Source organism: Carettochelys insculpta, chromosome 30 (assembly GCF_033958435.1).
Source record: "Carettochelys insculpta isolate YL-2023 chromosome 30, ASM3395843v1, whole genome shotgun sequence".
NCBI lineage: Eukaryota > Metazoa > Chordata > Testudines > Carettochelyidae > Carettochelys > Carettochelys insculpta.
In genome coordinates, this window is record NC_134166.1 from 4,694,405 (window position 1) to 4,714,035 (window position 19,631).

At 49.8% G+C, this 19,631-nt stretch overlaps 1 protein-coding gene across 1 annotated transcript; it reads left to right on the forward strand.

The window, feature by feature from the left end:
- The first annotated feature begins 1,870 nt into the window (after positions 1-1,870).
- Positions 1,871-18,306, forward strand: TTC24 (tetratricopeptide repeat domain 24). The gene is made up of 12 exons (XM_074981055.1): positions 1,871-1,902; positions 2,975-3,761; positions 4,509-4,724; positions 6,804-6,932; positions 7,502-7,623; positions 8,817-8,936; positions 9,559-9,665; positions 9,795-9,955; positions 11,169-11,322; positions 14,332-14,414; positions 15,895-15,952; positions 16,323-18,306. The coding sequence occupies exons 2-12, from the start codon at positions 3,008-3,010 to the stop codon at positions 16,423-16,425; spliced, it is 2,007 nt and encodes a 668-aa protein (XP_074837156.1). The 5' UTR covers positions 1,871-1,902; positions 2,975-3,007; the 3' UTR covers positions 16,426-18,306.
- Positions 18,307-19,631: the final 1,325 nt, after the last annotated feature.

Sequence of the window (19,631 nt, forward strand, 5' to 3'; positions counted from 1 at the left end):
CCATATAACTAGCACCCTTTAGGGTGTATTAAGAGGAGCATAACATCCCCTCACTCTCAGTTGAACTCCTCAAAGTCACCAATTAATTAAACCTCACAAAACCCCTGGGAGATAAGAGAAGGCTGCAAGGAATTGGCTAGTGTGTGCATGCTCCGTTGCCCTCTGCTACATGGAATCAGAGTGGTTTAGCTGTGTGTCACAGGCCCTACACGGCTAACGATTAGTGAAGATTCTCTCACAGATCATGCAACGGAACAGAGCGGGCACGGCTATCAGGATTGTCCTGCAAGCTTCCGAGAGGTCCCACAGGGCACAGCATTAGTAACTGCTTTGAAGTATTGCATGGGTGTGGCTTTGATACTTTCTCATCCAACCCATGTCACAGAAGGGAAAAGTGAGGCACAGAAAGGGGACAAGAATTGCCCAAAGTCACGTAGGGAAGCTTGGACACCTGAGTCTCAAGTCCCCTGCTTCAAATCTCAGGTCCCACCCCATGCCCCGATAGGAACAGAGCCTGTTCATTCTTCTTGTTCTGACCACTAGATCTTTATCTTTTCCACTGATTGATGGTAGCAATGTCAGGCTGTGGGTGAGAGGTGTCTGTGTCCTACTCCCTGTAATGTAAGGGCTGTTGTGCAGGAGATGCTAGTGCATGACGCAAACTGGTCCACCTGGCCTGCCTGGGGAGAGAACCGCCCATTTCTTTCATAGGGCTGCTGAGAGCAGGAGCTACTTTGCCCCTTTCTAGCACTCCCACCATCCCACTGCACATATCTTATGCCAGCCCCTGCCCCTGGGTGCTGTGCAGTGGGGAGGGAGGTGCAGTGGGAGAAGAGGTAAATGTGGAGACTGGTTCACGGAGCCAGGTGGCAGATGAGTGTGTGGGTGGGTGCAATATGACACTCACAGAGCACTCCCAGGCTGTAGCCAGTGCACACCCAAGCTGAGCCCAGGGAACCCCATGTTCAGGGGAAGCCCGTGATGTGTGAATCTCTTAATGCTCTTTGACAGCGGCAGCAGCCAGTGAATTGCAGTGGAGGGTGTCTCTGCAGAAGAGCTACCAGCTCTGCCCTGGTGGCACCAAACTATAAGAGCTGCCAGGACTGGCGAAAATTCTCATGAAAATGTCAGGGGAGGGGCAGCATTGGCTGTTTATGTGCAGTGAGTTTGTATGGTCTCAGCTGTCCACAAGCGCAGCCACCTCATTATTAATGGGCTCCTTTGCTGGCTACCTTACTAGAGGCTCCACGAATGAATGGGCCATGAACAAGCTAGCTCCAGGGGAAGTGTTACCAGGGCTGTCCCAGTTCCATGGCCGAGGACTCCAGTTTCCAGGGCTTCCCCCTCTGCTCCATTCACCCAACTTTTATTCCCCTAAAGCATGAGCCATAAAAAAACAGCCTCAGTTAAACACCCCAGGGGCTTGAGAGGCGGATTTAACTGTCCATCAAGCAGGCTGCACAGGGGAGGGCCCCGCATTGTTGAAATGCAGTTGCTATGGTGCAGCCCAACCTGTCTCAAGCAATCAGAAGGCAGTTGAGCAGAAACCAGACCCTGAAGAGCCATCATGGGAAAACATCCGGCAGAGGAGGAACCCCAGAGCTCACCAGGGCCAGGCATGCACCTGCCTGGCTTTTGCTCATTTCCTTAGCACTTTTTGCAGTCTTGAGTGCAATTCCCAGGGAGATGTATGAGCCGAGCACTCCACTCCAACTTTCTGTCCTGTTGCAAGGTTGGGCCTGGAAGCAGTGCGGCCTAAGGATGATTTCAAGGAGCCTCAGACCTTCCTGAGCACCATTCACGGTGCTTCTTTGAGACCATTGTTATTTGGGCAGAAGAACCATGATCTGCTCCCGCCATCTAAGACCCTGACACGCTCTGCAAACAATAATGAAGCATTAGGTAAGTAACGCTAGTTAGTACTTCCTTGTTTGCATCTGGGAAAACTGAGACGTAGAGAAGGAGATTTTATGTATAGCAGGTCAGGCATTCAATCCCATGGGAGTTAGGCACCCAAGTGTATTTAAATGGCTACTGCAGAGAAGCAAAGTGACTCACCCAGTGTCATTTAGCAATTCGCTAGCAGAGAAAGGAATGTAACCAGCTGGCTGTATTACCAACTATGTGGTTAGCTACATGCAGCGCCCCTCCTTCACCCCAATTCAAGATCAAGACACTCAGAACTCTGCCAGAGCAGGGTCAAGGGGCTGGAATGCAAATGAGCATCAGACCCAGAATGGAGTGTAAACAGCCATTGTCTCTCCATTTGAGTCTCCCTCTAGCCAGCCTAGATCTATTTAGCTCTTTTATGTCTCCAGCTCCTTAAAATGGTGTTGTTAACTCCAGTGGGACACATGTTCCAATCACCCTGGAACCTGAGCCCCAGCAGGTCAGGATGGTTCTTGCAGGTGTGATAGAAATTTTAGCAGCATCAGTGTCAGGACATTCCAGATCATGATTCCTGCAACCACCCTAGTTCAGCTGCGCCATACATGGATAGGCAGGAAATGCTAATCTCGTCAGTGTACAATGCACAGATAACAAGTGTTGAAACAAGCACCATTCAGCCTTTCCAGAGGACTGTTCCCTTTTCAGGAGTCAGATTTGTTTTGCGTCCCACCAAGTTACACCTCACTTAAAAACTACTTATGTACAAGATCACGCTAAAATTTCACAGGAGACGACTACTGAAAACTTGCTGACTTCCTACCATCTTATTATCAAATAAATGAACTGGAATAGAAATATTGTCTGCATATGAAGCAGGAGAAACAAATCATAGTCTGAATGAACTTTAGATGGTGCTGACTTTACCAGTGTTTTATATAGCCTGTTGTAAAACTAGGAAAATATCTAGATGAGTTGATGTACCCCCTAGAAGACCTCAGTGTACCCCCAAGGGTACACATACCCGTGGTTGAGAAATACTGCTCTCGGGACCCACCTGTGTGACCCCTCCTCTTGTCTTCTGCAGGCCCTCCATGTCCTGTCACCACCAGAACTGCCTATGGCTTTGGTAGAATCCACTGGATTGGCAGCTCAGCCTGTGGACCCAGATCCCACTGTGCCTCTGGCGTCCAAGAAGAAGAAGAAATGGAAGGAGAAGGCCAAGGCTCCTGGAGAAGCCAGGGACGGAGATGAGCCTCTGAAAAGCCAAGCTGAGATTGAAGGCCTCACCAAGGCAGGCCACAAGGCCCTGTTGCTTGGGGAGGCTCAGGAGGCCTTGACCTGCTTCAAAAAGGCCTTTCTCCTGTCATTGGAAACCCCCAGCAGGCAAGTCCAGAAGGCCTGTGCTTTCAACCTGGGAGCCATCTACGTGGAGACTGGGAAGCCAGAAAAGGGCCTGGAATTCCTACTCAAGTCCCAGCCCAAGGAGGGAGAAGCAGGGGAACACTTGGGGGACCTTTATTTCAATGTGGGGGTGGCGTACGAGGGGTTACGGGATTTTCCCAAGGCCCTAGAGCATTTCCGTAAGGCGCTGGGTCACTACTGCCCGGCCCAGGCTGGCAATCAGGCCGGGACCTATATGAAGATGGGTTACTGTTACTTGGGGATGCAGGACTCTTCACGAGCAGCACAGTGTTTCCAGGACGCTGGACAGGCTTACATCACGGCTGAGAGACTAGACGGTGCTGTGGTGGCCCTGACTGAGGCCAGTAACTACATGCTGCAGAGCCAGCGGTACGGGGCAGGGGAGATCATCGAGGTGCTGAATGAATGCCAGCTGCTGTGCGAGAGCATCCCAAACAAAGCCTTGCTGGGTAAGAGGACAGGTTAGGTTTTGTGTGGCTACAACCTATCCAAGTTGCTAATACAGTCCTGCAGTGCACGATGCGTCCCCTTCTTTGTAAGGCACTTTTCAAGTCCTAGCAATCTGTCTGGAAGCGGCAGCCATTTTGTGTCCCTTGAAACACAGCATGTTACAAAGGAGTCTCACACACTGTGCTCTGTCTCATGGAGGCCTCAGGCTATGGATCAAACCTAGTACAGAGTGCTATAGCAGGTGGGGATGCGGGTTAACTTTCTGCTGCACCTCTAAATTCCTAGAAGCCCTTTGCTGGTGTTTTGTGTCCTCTCTAGACACAGCTTGGTAAGGAGACACACAGGCTGTGTCTGCACATGAAGAGCTGTCCTTACCTATAAGCAGAATAATCAGTTGTGTGGTGCAACCAAAATTTGGGGCACTACTGGGATGGCCTGGCCTAGGTGTGAGAAGTCATCACACCAAAACTCTCTTCACCACTATGCACTGATGCTGTGCCTAGGGAAACTGAGGCACCACTGGGAGAATAAAATTGTCACTCACCCCATCATCACGGGGTGAACAAAGGATGCGTAGGCCACAGGTTGCCCATCATTCATCAAGCTTTTCCGATACAGTCATTTGATTTATGTTGTTCTGTGAATCTTGCATTTGAAGTCACAGTTTGAGCCCGTCTCTTATCTTCCAACCTCACCGTCCCTCCAGAACCCAAGACCCCAACCCAGTTCTCTCCCTTGCTCTGCAGGCAAAGTCTACAACGACATTGGCCTCAGCTATGCCCAGCTCAAGATCTTCTCCCTGGCAGCCGAAAGCTTTGAGAAAGCCCTCCCGCTCTGCCAAGCTGACCGGGCCGACCAGCGCAAGGAAGCCGTGGTGCTACAGAACTTGGGTGCTGCTCACAACACCTTAGAAAACTTTGATGTTGCTTTGGAGTTCCACCAGAGAGCAGCTTTGCTGCATGGTAAGTGGCAGTGGGTGGGGAGACACTGGGTGCTGGAATCAAAGGCGGTGGGACTCTCCCTCTCTAACCTTCCGTGAATACCAAAGGGAGAATTTTGGTCTCTGGGCCTCTCGATCTAGAATTCTTCATGGGTGCTAGAGGGAAGGTTTTGGCCTCTGGAGCTCTCAGTCTGCACCCTTTTCCACCCGTATTGCATCCGCACAATGCCGTCCACTGGAACCGTTCCAAGTGAGGCAGGGCCTGTTACAGTCTGGCCCTCATGGCGAAATGGAGGAGCTCTTGGCCCTCTCCTGTGATCTGTTCCCGAAGCACTTCGCAGTTAAGATTGCTGGCATTCGATCTGGATTTGGACTCTGGCTGCTACATAAGTGGGGTATGGAATGTGCTGAGAGCACCATCTTGTCATTTTTCAGTTATTGCAGCCTGAGGATGTGGACAAGGTGCTTGGAGGCATGCAACCGACCACACGCTTGCTCGATCCCTGCCCTTCCTGGCTTATTAAATTTAGCTGGGAAGGGTGATTGGTTGGGTCCAGGGGATTATTAATTAATCTTTTAGATCTGGAATGGTTCCCACTTGCCTTGAAAGAGGCAGGGATAAAACTGCTTCTTCAGAAGCCTTCTCTGGACCCACATGATTTGAATAACGATCACCCAGTGGCTAATATTCTCTTCTCGGCAAGGTGCTCTGGTGGGCGGTAGTGTTGCAACTCCAACCCCTCTTGGAGGAACCAGACTATTTAGGTCCATTTCAGTCTGGCTCTAGGTCGGGTTTTTGGAACTGACACCACCTTGGTTGCCCTGGTGGATGACCTACACTGGGAGATAGACGGGGGAGTCTGTCCCCGTTGAGGACAATGCCATTAATATGCAGATGACACCCAACTCTATTTCCCTGTGACCTCAGAACCAGGTATGGCGGCAACTGATCTAAACCCATATCTGGAGGCTGTGATGGACTGGCTGAAGTCAAATAAGCTGAAGTTGAAACCAGATAAGACTGAGGTCCTGTGGATCAGAGGCCATGAGTTCAGGGATTGATGTAGTACCTGTTCCAGACAGGGTTACTCTTCCCTTGAAAGAACAGGTACGCAGCGTGGGAGTCCTCCTGGGCCCTTTTTTAACATTGCAAATCAAATCTCTTTGGTGGCCAGTATCAGAGGGGGAGCCAAGTTAGTCTGTATCTTCAAAAACAACAAGAAGTCCTGTGGCACCTTGTAGACTAACAGATATTTTGGAGCACGAGCTTTCGTGGGCAAAGAGCTACTTCGTCAAATGCATCAAGTGTTCACAAATACTCATTAGGCAGAGCACTGGCTTCTACTCTGTCTCCAAGCACAATTTAAGGTTTTGGTTATGACCTACAAAGCTCTAAACGGGTTGGGTCCAGAGTATGTGAAGGACCATCTTGTCCCACGTGAACCTGCCTGGGGATTGAGATCAGCTGAGGAGGCTCTGCTCAGTGTTCCCCCACTTAGGGAGATAAGACTAACATCTACCTGGGGCAGAGCCTCCTCAGCTTCCGCTCCCAGGCTGCGGAATTCTCTTCCCTGGGGTATTCATGTGGCACCAGCGTTATCTTTGTTTCAGTGTCAGGCTAAAGCCACCCTTTTGACTCGTGCTTTTATTGGTGTTTGACTCTATGTGTGCGTGTCCCTCCTCTCGAGATGTCTTCATGGGTTTTATGTCCCTTTAGGATTTCATACTTTTAAATTTTGTATGTATGTTTACATTATGTTTAAAAAAATTTCAGCCACCTCAAATATTTAAAATAGAGAGGTGGGGTAAAAATATTTTAAATAAATGATAAATAAACCTGTCATGAGCACTGGACTCTAAAAAGAAGAAGGAAACCAGCAACACTTTGTCCTCCCTCAATACAACCCTGCCAGGTGGGAACCATTTGGCTGCTGCCGCTGCTCTTGTTAACCAAGCTGGCTAGATGGACCCTAGTTCAGGTGCATCTAGCATGAGCTGACACACCTCACACACATTACACACACATGACTGCAACATAGACGTACCCAGCCTGACAGGGAAACCAGCCCTGCGGGGGGATGTGTTGTTTGTCTCTTTTCAGGTGTGCTGGGAAACAGAAAAGCTCAAGGGCAGTGTTTTGGGAACTTGGCCTATGCATACAGCCAGCTGGGGGACCACGAGGCTGCGGGGGAAAACTACCTGCATGCTATGCTGGCCTTCAAGGATTCAGGTAAGGGATATGCAGCTGAGGATGGGGCATTCGCCATCCTAGCCTGTTGGCAGGTTTTGATCCCCTGAAGCATGTTGGGAGCCTGGTAACAGCCCCAGCTGCTCAGTTCTGTTATCTCAGGAGCCCTCCCAAGCAGCGTTCCCTCTAGTATTTCCTGTCCATGGGTGGAATAAATTTTGTTATGTGCACCACAGCCTGTGTGGATGCACACCTCCAGTAGAAACACATGCTGTGGGCATTCTGCAAATCAGCTGGGTGGCACCCAACCCTCTCCTGGGTGGCTCCCCAAGCACTCAGCTTATGGGGAACACTGCTCCCAAGCTAAGCAGATTCAAGCTGGATCAGCCCTTGGCTGGGAGACACCTCCCTCCCCAGAAAGCTAAAAGAAGCAGTATGGGTGGTTGGGTGGATGATGCTCTTCCCTTGGACTCAGCACTGCAGGAATGAGCTGGCATGGCACTAGGGAACACCAGGATGCTGCCTGACAGACCAAATGGAAAGGCAAGGACTGGTCTCCTGACCCTACTGCTCTGTCTTCTGTCTGAACCAGTCTCCCCTTCTGTGTCCAGATGACCTCTCCGGGCAGTGGCAGGCTTGTGAAGGGCTTGGAGCAGCCCGCTTCCACTTGGGAGACCCCGAGAAGGCGATTCTGTATTACAAGGAGGCCTTAACGTTGCTCTCTAAATGCCAGGTAAGGCATCTGAGCGCATAGCATAGACCAATCCACACCCCACCCAGGGCTTGAGTCACACGGACCATAAGGCCTTTTGGTACCACTCTGGCAGCAGCGTGCCCACTAGAAGGCCCCTCCTACTGCCTGTCAGTGGAAATGAGGATGTGGCTGTTGGTATATGGACATAAGAAGGGCCAGACTCGGTCAGACCAAAGGTCCATCTAGCCCAGCGTCCTGGCTTCTGACTGCAGCCAATGCAGGTGCCCCAGAGGGAGAGAACAGAACAGGACATCATCAAGCGATCCCACTGCTGACATCCATGTCCAGCCTCTGACAAACAGGGGTTAGGACCCCATTCCTAACCATCCTGGCTCATAGCCACTGATGAACCTAACCTCCAGGAATTTCTCTAGCTCTTTTTTGAACCTTGTTAAAGTCCAGGTCTTCACAACCTCTTCCAGCGAGGAGTTCCATGGGTCAACTGTGTGCTGCGTGAAGAAAAATTTCCTTTTGTTAGTTTTAAACCTCCTGATGATTAATTTCATTGGGTGACCCCCTAATTCTTATGTTATGAGAACAAGAAAGTAACTTTTTCTTATTCACTTTTTCCACACCAGTCATGATTTTATGTGCCACAGAGCTGGGAGTCTAGTGGTTAGAACCCAGAACTAGCCCATCAACCTTCTGGGTTCCATTCCCAATGTAACCTGGGACTTGGAGCCTCTTCCTAAATCCAGCGGCCACCATCTGTCAGCCTTAGGGCCCTGGCTGTGCAATTTGTTTGTGTCCTTGTAATGAGGTGTTCAGAGCTAGGATGAGTAGCAGCTACAGCTTTTGCAAACGCAGCAAGGGCTTTTAGCTCAGCAGCAGCAGCGACTAGCACTTTGAGCTCTCGGGGTCCCCACTGGCCATGGGAGGGTCAAACAAAATGACTATTCTGAGCGGATTTCTCCCTGGGGGTTGCGCTGTGAGGCTTTTATTAGCGTTGTAAAGTGCTCGGAGCACCTGAGTTACGGGCAAATATGATACTATTAATCAATCTGACTGAGTCTCACTTGAACTGGGATCAGTCCTAGGGGTACAAGCAGTTAAAAAGCACAACTGCACCCTGATTTGGTCAGACAGCGACCCCAGCCCACGTACGTGGGTGTAGCACCGGCCACCCCTTCTCCCAGTTCACTCTAATGAGACTGTCGACCACATCCCTGCAGGGCGTCCCTGAAACGGCCCAGGAGCGAATCGTGAACAAGCTCACAGATGCCATCCAGTACCAGCTCTCCCTGAACAGCTGCTTCTCCCACGGTGGTGGGATAACAGCAGCTGCCCCTCTGGTGAGTAATGAGAGCACCTTCCCCTCAGCCTCCAGGTACCTACATCAACCGTGCTCAGCGTGATCTCCTGCCACCAAACGCAGGGTGTTCACAGCAGCAGTCCTTGGTGGGTCTGCATTGCTGACCCTGGCACATGCTTGCGGCCTGGTTCTCCAATGCACGAAGGCCTCACATGTGGCAGCAAAAAGTCAGTCAAAACAGCATCCTGAAAACCTCCTGCCAGTGCCAAGCTAAGGCATAAGGATGCAACAGGACGCCACTGAACGGGGCACATTGGAGCATGGCCAGAGGGCACTGAGCCCCAGCGAGTCTCTCTGCTTTCCTGAGCTGGCAGGGAGCAGAGGAGAAGCCACAGCAGACTGTAGGCCACACAGCAAACGGAATCCAGGTCTTCCATGCACCCAGCTAGTGAACATAAGATTGGCTACACTGGGTCAGATCAAAGGTCCATCTCGCCCAGCATCCTGTCTTCCGACAGAGGCCAATGGCAGCTGTTCCAGAGGGAATGAACAGAACTGGGAATCATTTACCTATCTGTGCATCCCATCAAGGGGAAGCTTGCTCTATTTCTCCCATTGCTCTAGTTTGTAACCACTGATTTTCTCTCTGTCGCTCTGCACAGAAGCACTTGCCTGGGAAATTACAGACCTCCAGCCAGGTCCGGTTTCCTGCAGCCCCACGCCAGGGGCGTGGGACCAGGTGCCAGCCGTTGCAGCAGGGAAGCGATTCGTAAGTAGGAAAGTACGGACAACAGGACACCCATGGCCGGGTGGCGTGTGTGTCTTCCCCCATCTCATTTCATAGATGTGCACAGAGCCGGAACCCACAAGCCAACTTTCTTCTCTGTGGCTGTGCCAGGTGTTTGGGGAAGCTCGTCCCCCCAGCGCAGACCATGGAGGAGCAATATGAGTCTGTGCCGGGAGCTCTAGCAAATCTGAGACCCTCCCAGCGAAGGGCAGGGGGTGGCTCCCAGAACACTGGGAGGCAGCTTCTGCAGGGACCAAGTTGCAGGGCTTCAGGTAAGAGGCTGGGTGGGCTGGGGTAACCAGAGCCTTGTACTTTGGGTGGGGGGTCTCCCAGGGTCCAGAGGATACAAGGGACTTGGCAGTGGTGGCAGGAGTTGGGTCTGCATCCTGCACTCATCGATGGCAGCAGGAAGCAGAGCAAACTGGTCCCAGCCTACTCCAGTCCCCTGGGCTCCCAGCCATGCCAATCGGGGTGGTCTTGGGGAGGAGGGGTAGAGCAGGAGTGGGGCAACAGCGCAAAGAGGCAGGGCCTGGGGCAGATGGGGGAGGTCTCAGGTCTCAGGCCCCACCCAGCGATGGCCCTGGGAATGCCAGTTGGTATTACAGCATCTTGCCACGGTGCTGTCATAGCTGAGATCTAAGCCCCATTCTCATAGACTTGCAGGTCTGAAGAGACCATCACAATCCCCACTCTGGTCGGCTGCACATGGAGCCTCTGATCTGCAGTATTTAGGATCAAAATGACCAAGGATTATTGTACGTAGTGTTGCTGTAGTCAGGTTGGTCCCAGGATGCTAGCAAAAGAAGGTGGGGGAAGGAATCACTTTTAATGGACCAGGTGGTGGTGAGAGGAGAGATGAGCTTTTGAGTTTGCCCAGGGCTCTTGTTCAGGCCTGGGAAAGGTATTCCCGGTGTCACAGCAATAGCAGTGGACAACAATAAGAGGTGACTAGTGCTGGGATTCGAGGGGGAGCTACATGCTCCTGCTCCACCCCCTCCTCATCCAGGCTCCGCCCATGCCCCACCCCCTCACATCCCTTCCACACTCATGCCCCTGTCCTTCCCACCCAAACTCCACCCCTTTGCCTTGCATACCCCTCCCCCTCCTCACCCACCTTGGCTCATTAAGGAATTGTTATCATTATTGTACAAATGGCAAGTTAGGGCACTGAGAAATATACGTGACTTGGCCAAGGTGACACATGCAGTCTTTCAGAGCTCAGATTTATACCCACCTCTTCTGAGTCTCCAATCCAGAAGCCTGGACACGAGCGTACTGGGTTCTGTTCCCAGCTCTGCTACTGGTTTGCTTGGTGAGCTTGGGTGAGTCACATCCCTGGTGTGTGCCTCAGTTTCCCCATCTGTACAAGGGAGACTGGCCGCCTTTGGAAGGCACTTCAAGATCTGCTGATGAAAGGTGAGATTAACAGATAGGTATTGTGTTATTTATTATGATTACCACCTAAGCATTCTATCTTCTTCTAAGAGAGGGGTGCTTCACAGTCAACAGTCCTGGCGGAAGGATCCACGGAGGATTACAGAGACACACGCCGCCGTCTGGTGTTAGCACACAATGGCTCTGAGGAGCTGAACAAGTATGTAATGGCTCCAGAGTATCAGAACCAGCCTCAGGCTAACAGGTGGGTACAAGAGAGACAGACTCAAAACAGGGGCTGCCTCGTAACCTGCCTATTGTTCAGAAAGAATTTGGGAGCCTGACGGTGCACTGGGACATTGCATGTCACAAAGGAAACAGCAGGAGGTGCCAGGAAGGATACCAATTAGAATTAGATATAACACTGTTCAGTGTTCACATTGAATGTTGACCTAAGTTATACATGGTTGTTATACACACTTGTCCCAGGTTCACCTGCACCATTGTGGCATGGTGCAAATCAAGCTGACCTTAATTTAATAGCAGTAAATTGATGTCTAACTTGAGATGGTCACCTGGCCTTTAATTTCATACCATAAAACCAAGAATCATTCAGTGACCTAACCAAATGGTGAAGTCAAAGGTAGCTCCAGTGTGGTCTTCCAGCAGCTGCAATGGACAGCGCATCTGAATCTCTGGGTTCTATTCCCCACTGTGGGTGCAGTACTCTCCCATGAGCAGGAAAGGGCAGAGTAGGACAATAGTCATGGGCCTATCTTGGGTAAAACCAAAAGAGAGCCTTCCTTTCCTGTTTGAGTTTCCCCAGAATCTGCCTCTAGAATAGGCATGTCCAACCCGCGGGCCGCATGCAGCCCTGGACAGCTAGTAATGCGGCCCCACAAGATCGTAAACTTTTAACATTATTATGTGATTTATATACATTAACTATATTATATATTTTATATGCGGCCCAAGACAATTCCTCTTCACTCAATGCGGCCCAGGCAAGCCAAAAGGTTGGACACCCGTGCTCTAGAAGAAGCAACTACCCCACTTTTATCATCCATGCTGGGCTCTGATTGGCTTTTGCCTGCACTTGGCTTTTCTAGCCAGCAGAGGGCCAATTCTTGTTGGTCTTGACATCAGTTGCCACTGGGTGGCTTCTCTAGGCAATTCTTGGAGGTCTGAATTCACTGCTCTTCAGCAAAAAGATGCCTCCCCGGGGGGGTTGCACCAAAGCAATGGGGCCTCAGCAGGGGGCAGCAAATGCCTGGATCACCCACCACAATGCTGATGAAAAAGCCGATGAAAAATCTGATAAAGTGATTTTTACTAGTGTGGAACGTGTGGGGAAAGGGCCAGAGAAGTCACAGACCCAGCCAAAAATAATAATAAGTGAGCAGGGCTGCACAGTCCACTTTAAGCACCATTCTACCAAAGTGATTTCACCAGGATCACCATAGATCTCACAAACTTGTTTCACCCACTTTAATCCTCGATTGTTCCCACACGTCTGAGACTCAAAATAAAAGGATAGAATAGATATCAAAATCGTTATTACTGACATTAGCTAAAGTTAACCATCCTAATAGGTAGAAGATACATAACATTAACTCACAGCAAGTGTAAAAATAATTGCAGTTGGTATTCTGCCTAGAGGCAGGGTTGTGGTGGGATTTGGTGAAGGGGATGATGAAGGTCTTGATGTTTCATTACACAGAGTCTCAGAGGGGTCGCTATGTTAGTCTGTAGCTTCACAGAAACAAGCAGGCCTGTAGCACCTTAAAGACTAACAATTTTATTCATTAGGTAATGAGCTTCCGTGGGTAAGATGCACTTCATCAGATTTGGAGCAGAAATAAGATCTGGGGTTTATATATTTGGGGACGGGGGATGGGAAGTGGGAGGAGAAGGAGAAGAAGATGAAAAGGGTGCGGGTGACACCTGTCTTTACTAGGACCTGTGGAAGAAGTAAATGAAGTGATATTCCTGCGAATATCAGAAGGTGGGGAAATTGCCCTGGTAATATGTAACACAACTGAGATCTCTGTTAAGCCCCAGGTTAAATGGGTCAAACTTGCAAATGAATTCCAATCCAGATTTCTCCCTCTGTCATCTGGTGATAAAATCCTTTGGTAGGAGAAAGGCAACTTTAAGACCCATTATTAAATGTCCCTGTAACCGGGCCACTCACTGCCATGGCGCCTCCTGCTGGTCAATGAGGGAATTAGCTTGTTTGCTCTCCAGCTCAGTGCCTCACCCTGTTGTCTGCTGCCCGATCTTGCTGCACACGCCACTCTCTGGACCACGTTGCCCTTTAGCTTGCTGTGTCCTCTTCAGGCCACTGTCCTCCGCCAGTGCCTGCTCTAAAAGTTCCTTGCCCCCTTCTGGGGGACTCAGCAGTCCTGGTTTAATTCAGGGCATCCACCCTTGAGACCCACTGCAGCCTCGGTCTAGCCCCTCACCTCAGAGGCAGACTACAGTCCATTAGGGCCACTCTGGTATGTCACAGTGTGGTACAGGGGGGAAGAGGAGGGACTCAGGCTCACCCACTACTCTGAGTCCCAGCCTAGGGACCCTCTGGCTGCAGCCTTGTCCTGACTGCCTCTTCTCTCCCCTTCCTTTACAGTCTTACTCCCTGGGCCACTTTCCCTGTGGACCCCTTGCACCTTGTGGGCTTCTATTTTGGGGCCAGCAGTCTGGCAGGCATCAGGCAGAGCCTCTCCCTAGCCCCATAGCCTGCCCAGCACTGTTCCACTGAGGTGCTTGCTCTATCTTGGCGTTGGCGTTGACCCTGGCCCTTCCCTGACTAGGGCCTAAGCTCCTTATATGACCCTGCAAGCTGCCCTCTGACTGGCTTTCCCAGGAGCCTTTCCCTAATTGGATGGGGGAGCTGCATAGGCTCCCTCCAGCCCTCCTTAACCCCTTCCTTCCAGTAGTGGGCACTTGCCCCACTACAGTCCCACAAAAGCAAAATTGACACTGAGAATGACAGAGAAATTGACAATGCAGCGCTCACTTTGGTATTTCTTAATTTTTAGGGGTGGGAAAGTGAGAAATGATGAATGAGAGCAACCACAGCTCAGGTTCTAACGAGGTTGAATTTGCTTCTGAACTAGACATGAAGATCTAGGCCTGAATTTGCATTGCCACGGCAACATAAAGGGGCCTTAGTGAACATGGAAATTCAGGTTCTAATGTAGCCTATTCCGTTTCTGATTATCCCATCACTGGCTTAGCAGAGTAACAGGATGTCTTTGCTTGATTCTCCTAGCAACCTGAATAACACCTACCTGCATCCGGATCCCTTCTACTACAACTGCCTGCAGAATGGGAGGCTCCATCATTCATCAAAAAGTAAGCAGGAAAACAAAAAGGGATCCCCTCTAAAGTAAGCAATGCTGGGTCCTGATGCCCCATTTTCCTTTTGCATGCACCTTGTGCTATCCCTAGCAGCACGTCCAAAGTTTTGCATGTCTTGCAAATAGTTGGTGTTTCCCCTCAAGACCCAGCTGCTGGAGTCAAGTGATTGCGTGAGACCCTCAGCAGTCAGTTTCTTTAAAAAAAAATTTGGTTCTAGCCCTAAGGGTTGCAAAGAAAAGCTTTGAAAACATTACTTGAGCGTAATGCAGGAGGCTAAAAAAACCAGGGTAAATAAAATCAACCCCAACATTATTATTACTTATTATTATTTTAAAATTCATTATTTTGGTAGGGGGCGCAATTGAATACTTGGGGGTGGCAGTTCTGCATGCACGCCTGTGCAAAGGGGTTATACAGGTTGAACTGCTCCAACCTGGCAGCATCGGGACCTGACCAGTGCTGGATGAGAGAATTTGCCAGACCACAGGAGGTCAATATTGTCTAGCAGATGACCAACACTTCCACTGCTGACTGGTCTCTTAGAAGACATTGAGGGGTAAATTACAGCTAAATAACAGCACAGAACACAGAGAGCTAGGACTGGTGGCTGGAAACAAACTTTATGGGACCACAGGAAACTTGGCCACACCCATAAGTGGTTATCCAGCTAACTAAAATCATGCTGGATTATGGATGTTGCTAGATGAGAGCATTCCGGAGTAGAGAGGTTCAACCTGCAGTATGCTACCAAATCAGAGGCAGCACAGCCCAGGGGCTAGCACGCTGAACTGGGTGGCGTTGAGACCTGGGTTCTCCTATTCCAGTATAATTCCTTAAACATGGGGGCTTTATTGGGTTATTAAACATCATCCATTGGTTTGGGTTAAGTTTGTATTGGGGATTGAATATAAGGAGTAGACAGAGCTTTCACAGTTAATGACAGCAAATCCTGAAAGGAATATCTCATGCTTCAGGGCTGAAGCCAAGATTTAACAACTGAAGATCAAGGTAAGATTGTGTGGAGGGGGGCAGATAATCCCTCATGTACCTACTGCAGGGGATGCATGGAGTTTAATTCATAGAGTTTATGGTCCGATCATGTAGCATAGACCCTTAAATGCCAGTCAGTTACCCCGGAACTGAGCCCAGTAACTTACATTTGGCTAACACCAGTGTGTCTTCCAGCCAGGCAGGCAAGTTGCCTCTGAAGACGTAAAGACACAGGAGGTTTTCACGCCTTCCTGTGCCCACCCAGGGCTGACCACAGTCACAGATGAGATATGAGCTAGGTAAATGTGGAGAATGATCCATTCAGCCATCCACACGTTTACCAGGTTAGGTTCCACTGGGTTTGATTCCATTGCCTTCCATTGAAACTGCTCTGTAAAATACAAGCAAAGGGACAATATTTTGTAGCAACTGGAAATAAATGTTTCCCCCCAGGGCGCTGATGATTGTTGCTCTTTTCCATCAGATTTCACAGGCCCACACGACTACGAAACCCTCCAACTGGGAACAAGGATGCTGGAGCGGTAGGTGGGGTTGCAATGCAGAGAGCAGCTCCCCAGCTGTTGGGGTGGGATTGCTTGTCGGGAGTAGATTAGTTTGGATTGCAGTTGGGACCGTGCATTGAACATGCCCTGCTGACTTCTCTGCAGAATCCCAGAAAGGAAATCGGGTCACTGCATGGGTACTGAGTAGAGCTGAGAAAAATGTTTCCTAGTGGTGGGAGCAGGGAAAGAGGAGCTAGAACTGCCAGTGAGGGGGAATCAGCTGCCCAGCCAGCTCAGCAGTCTGATCCACTGACAGTGCGAGGAGTCACCCTAGCTCCTTGCCCTACAGCACAGCTGGAACTCCTAATAAGAATGTTAATTGCTCCCATCCCGTTTGCTCTCCTCCTAGAGCTGCTGCCAACCCAGCTGCATGTCTCCCCGACAAGAGACCGGCGCCCTGGCCACAGCAAAGGAGACGCAGGTTCGAGTCCATAATGTGCACGCTCATGTGATGGTAAATAACAGAGACTCAGCTTTGCTCCAAGTAAACCAGAGAGACAGCTCAGAGAAAGGACGCAGGGCATATTTAACTCTCTCCATCTACAAAGCCATCCACAGACTTACCCGCAACCTCTTCCCCTCCCTAGTCATTGGGAAGCATCCTCCTCTCTGTCCCTCTACCACCAGCACAAGAGCCTTCTCCTCTGCATCCCTCATCCATGGGAACAGCCTCCATCCTGCTGAATCCCCAGTTTATTTCAACTCTGATGCAGAGCCACAAGATGGAAGCTGCCAAGTTCAGCCTAGGAGTGACTGAGTGCAACCCTCCAGCCTTGTACAGGTTAAATCTCCCTAATCTGGCGCCCTTGGGACCTGGCAGATGCCGAACAATAGAATTTGCCGAACCATGGGAGGTCACTACTGTCAAGCAGCATTCTGAACACTTCCAGTGCTTACTGGGCTCTTAGAAGACATTGGGGGTAAATTACAGCTAAATAACAGCACAGAATACTAAGAGCCAGGCCTAGTGGCTGCAAACAAACTTAATGGGGCTGCAGGAAGCTTGGCCACACCCCTTATAAGTGGACATCTGGCTAACTCAAATCATGCCAGACCACAGATGTTGCCACATATGAGAATTGCGGATTAGAGAGTCTCAACCAGTATTGGCCAGAGGAGATAACCACAATGGTCCCTCCTGACATTACAAATCCACAGTGCAAATTCAGATGATAAACTCTTTGGGACAGGAACGGTCGTCTCAGTCTGTGTCTGTCCATCACTCACTCTCTGGGGACAGGGTGCTGAACCCTCTGGCAATACAGATAATAAAATGCAAATGTGTCTTTACTCCCTTCTTTCTTGGATTTTTTTCCCTGCCCGCTCAGGTGCTGTTTGAATTTGCACACAGGCAATTAGTCTCTGTACATTGCTTTGCAATGGTTTGGGCAGAAGCTGCTCTCTGACAGGATGATGTATTTCACTGTATATAACGGGTTAGCTTCAAAAGCACCTTGGCTAGGTAATGCGTATTGCCCAGGTGTTACTTGGTTGTATATAGTCACAATCTCTTTGGTCTGTAACCTCTGGTGTATAAGAGATGCATCAAGATGCTCCTGCTGAATGGATATAAGGGTGTCCCAGCTAGTACAAAAAGGTCTAATTTACACCACCACCCCAAGTCTGGCATTTGGTCTCATGGAATAAGGAAAGTGAGGGTCCACTGATTTCATGATCCCCCTCCCCCTCCCAGGGTCACAGTGGAAATGCTCATGGCCAGCACAGACTTCTGTTGGAGTAGGCTCAGGTCCCGGCCCCAAAATAATAAACCTTCAGCACTTGAGCTAAGGGAGTAACTGCCTTAGCTGGCAGCTGTAGTAGACTCTTAAAACCTCATAGCCAGGTACTGCAAGAAGACAGACCCACAGGCTTCTACTGTGGGTACACCACTCAGGCAACCCACTTGGAGCCACAGATGGGGGCTGTGCATTTTTGTGAACCAACGCACCACCAGCATTAGAGAAAAAAAAATGAAGGTGAGAGATTGGAGGGCAGATCAGATGTCTGCAGGGAGTGGGCTGAAAAAGTAACTCACTCCTGGTTACTCAGTAGAAACCACTACCAACAGAGTAACCAAATCCTGCAACCCTTACCCAGGAAATACTTCACTGGAAAACTTAACTGAGTGAGGAGCCTGGGGCTTTGTCCAATATAAACATGTGGAAGTGCAGGAGCAGGGCCTTAGCTTGTGAGCTTTTTGAGGCAGGTACTGTGTCTCACCACGTGTGTGTACAGCCCCTAGCACAACTGGCCTCTAATCTCAGTTGGAGCTTTGAGCTGTGACCATAATATGAAGAATAAAGTTAGCAGTAGCTGTGGTGGGGGGGGTGCAGTTTGTCATTTTTTGTTCTGCTTTAAATTCACATTCTTTTGTCACTTTTTGCTTGGGAGTATTACTATAAATAAACCTGCATTTTGTACATCTCCCTGCATTTTTTTGTGGTGGGGTGGGAATGGGGGTCCTGTCTGCTGGATGTTATTTGGTGCCATACATACTACAAGCTTTAAGCATAAGTGAAATGCATACCCTGTGCATAGGATCTATGCACTACCAAGTCCTGGTGAAATACACTACTGACATCTTACTTAACCCCTTAAGATGGCTGTCCCTTTGCACAGGGGCAAGTTTTGGTCTACACAGAAAGTATGAGAATAACATCTACCCTCAGCTGATCTGATAGTGTTTCACACCTGCTTTGCACTGGTGCGAGTGCTTGCACAAGATGCAAGGGGATGATTTGTTTCAGAACCTTAATGTTTCATGCATAAAGGCCCCAGCCCTGCAAATGCTCACATATGTACCTTACTGCCACGAATGATCCTATGAACTTTAATGGTGCTACATACAAGAAGAAAGTCAAGCACATGCTTGTAGGATCATGGCTTTGGAAAGGGGTCTCTGCATTTGAATTCTCTCCCAAGGCCCTGACTGAAGGATCTCTCTCGTAGAACAAAGGATTCTCTCTCTGTCTGGTTGAGCAATGGTTAGAAACCCCCTTCCCCTCCCCATGCACCTGTCACGCCCTGGGGCACTGAAGCCCACACCTACCTGCACCTCCTCTCCCTCCCAGCACTTTCAGAGCATGCAAATCTCTCTCCATCCCTGCTCTTTCCCATCCCCTCTCCCCCCGCCCCAGCCCACCACTGGTTTAGATCCAGTTTATTAGTTCTTGGATCATCACAAGGTGTGTTTCATCAGCCATTCATTCCTGAAGCACAAACGTCCATTGAAGGCAATTGGCTTCAGTAACAAGACTCTGTCATCTCACTGTCAGCTAATACAAACACTTGTGTCACTTAACCATAAAGCTTTACAAACCCAAAACTAACAGAACTGATTTTTAGTCCTATAACTTCATTTGTGCTTGGATGTGAATGGGCCCATGCAACCCCAACAGCCTTTTGCTAGACGGAGGTGAAACTCACAAAACTGACTAGGCCCCTGACTGTAGAGATGGTCCCCCTAATCGTAACCTGGTGATTTCAGATGTTCATCTCGGACTCAGGTGGTGCAGGTTCGAGGCCTAGCTCTGCCCCAGTCTTGCTGGCTGATCTTGGAAAATTCACTTAATCTTCCTGTGCTTCGCCTTGCTTAGGTGAAAGGAGAAGCATGGGCCGTGGCATGTCTTCCACAATATGTCTAGCCATGATGAAGCCC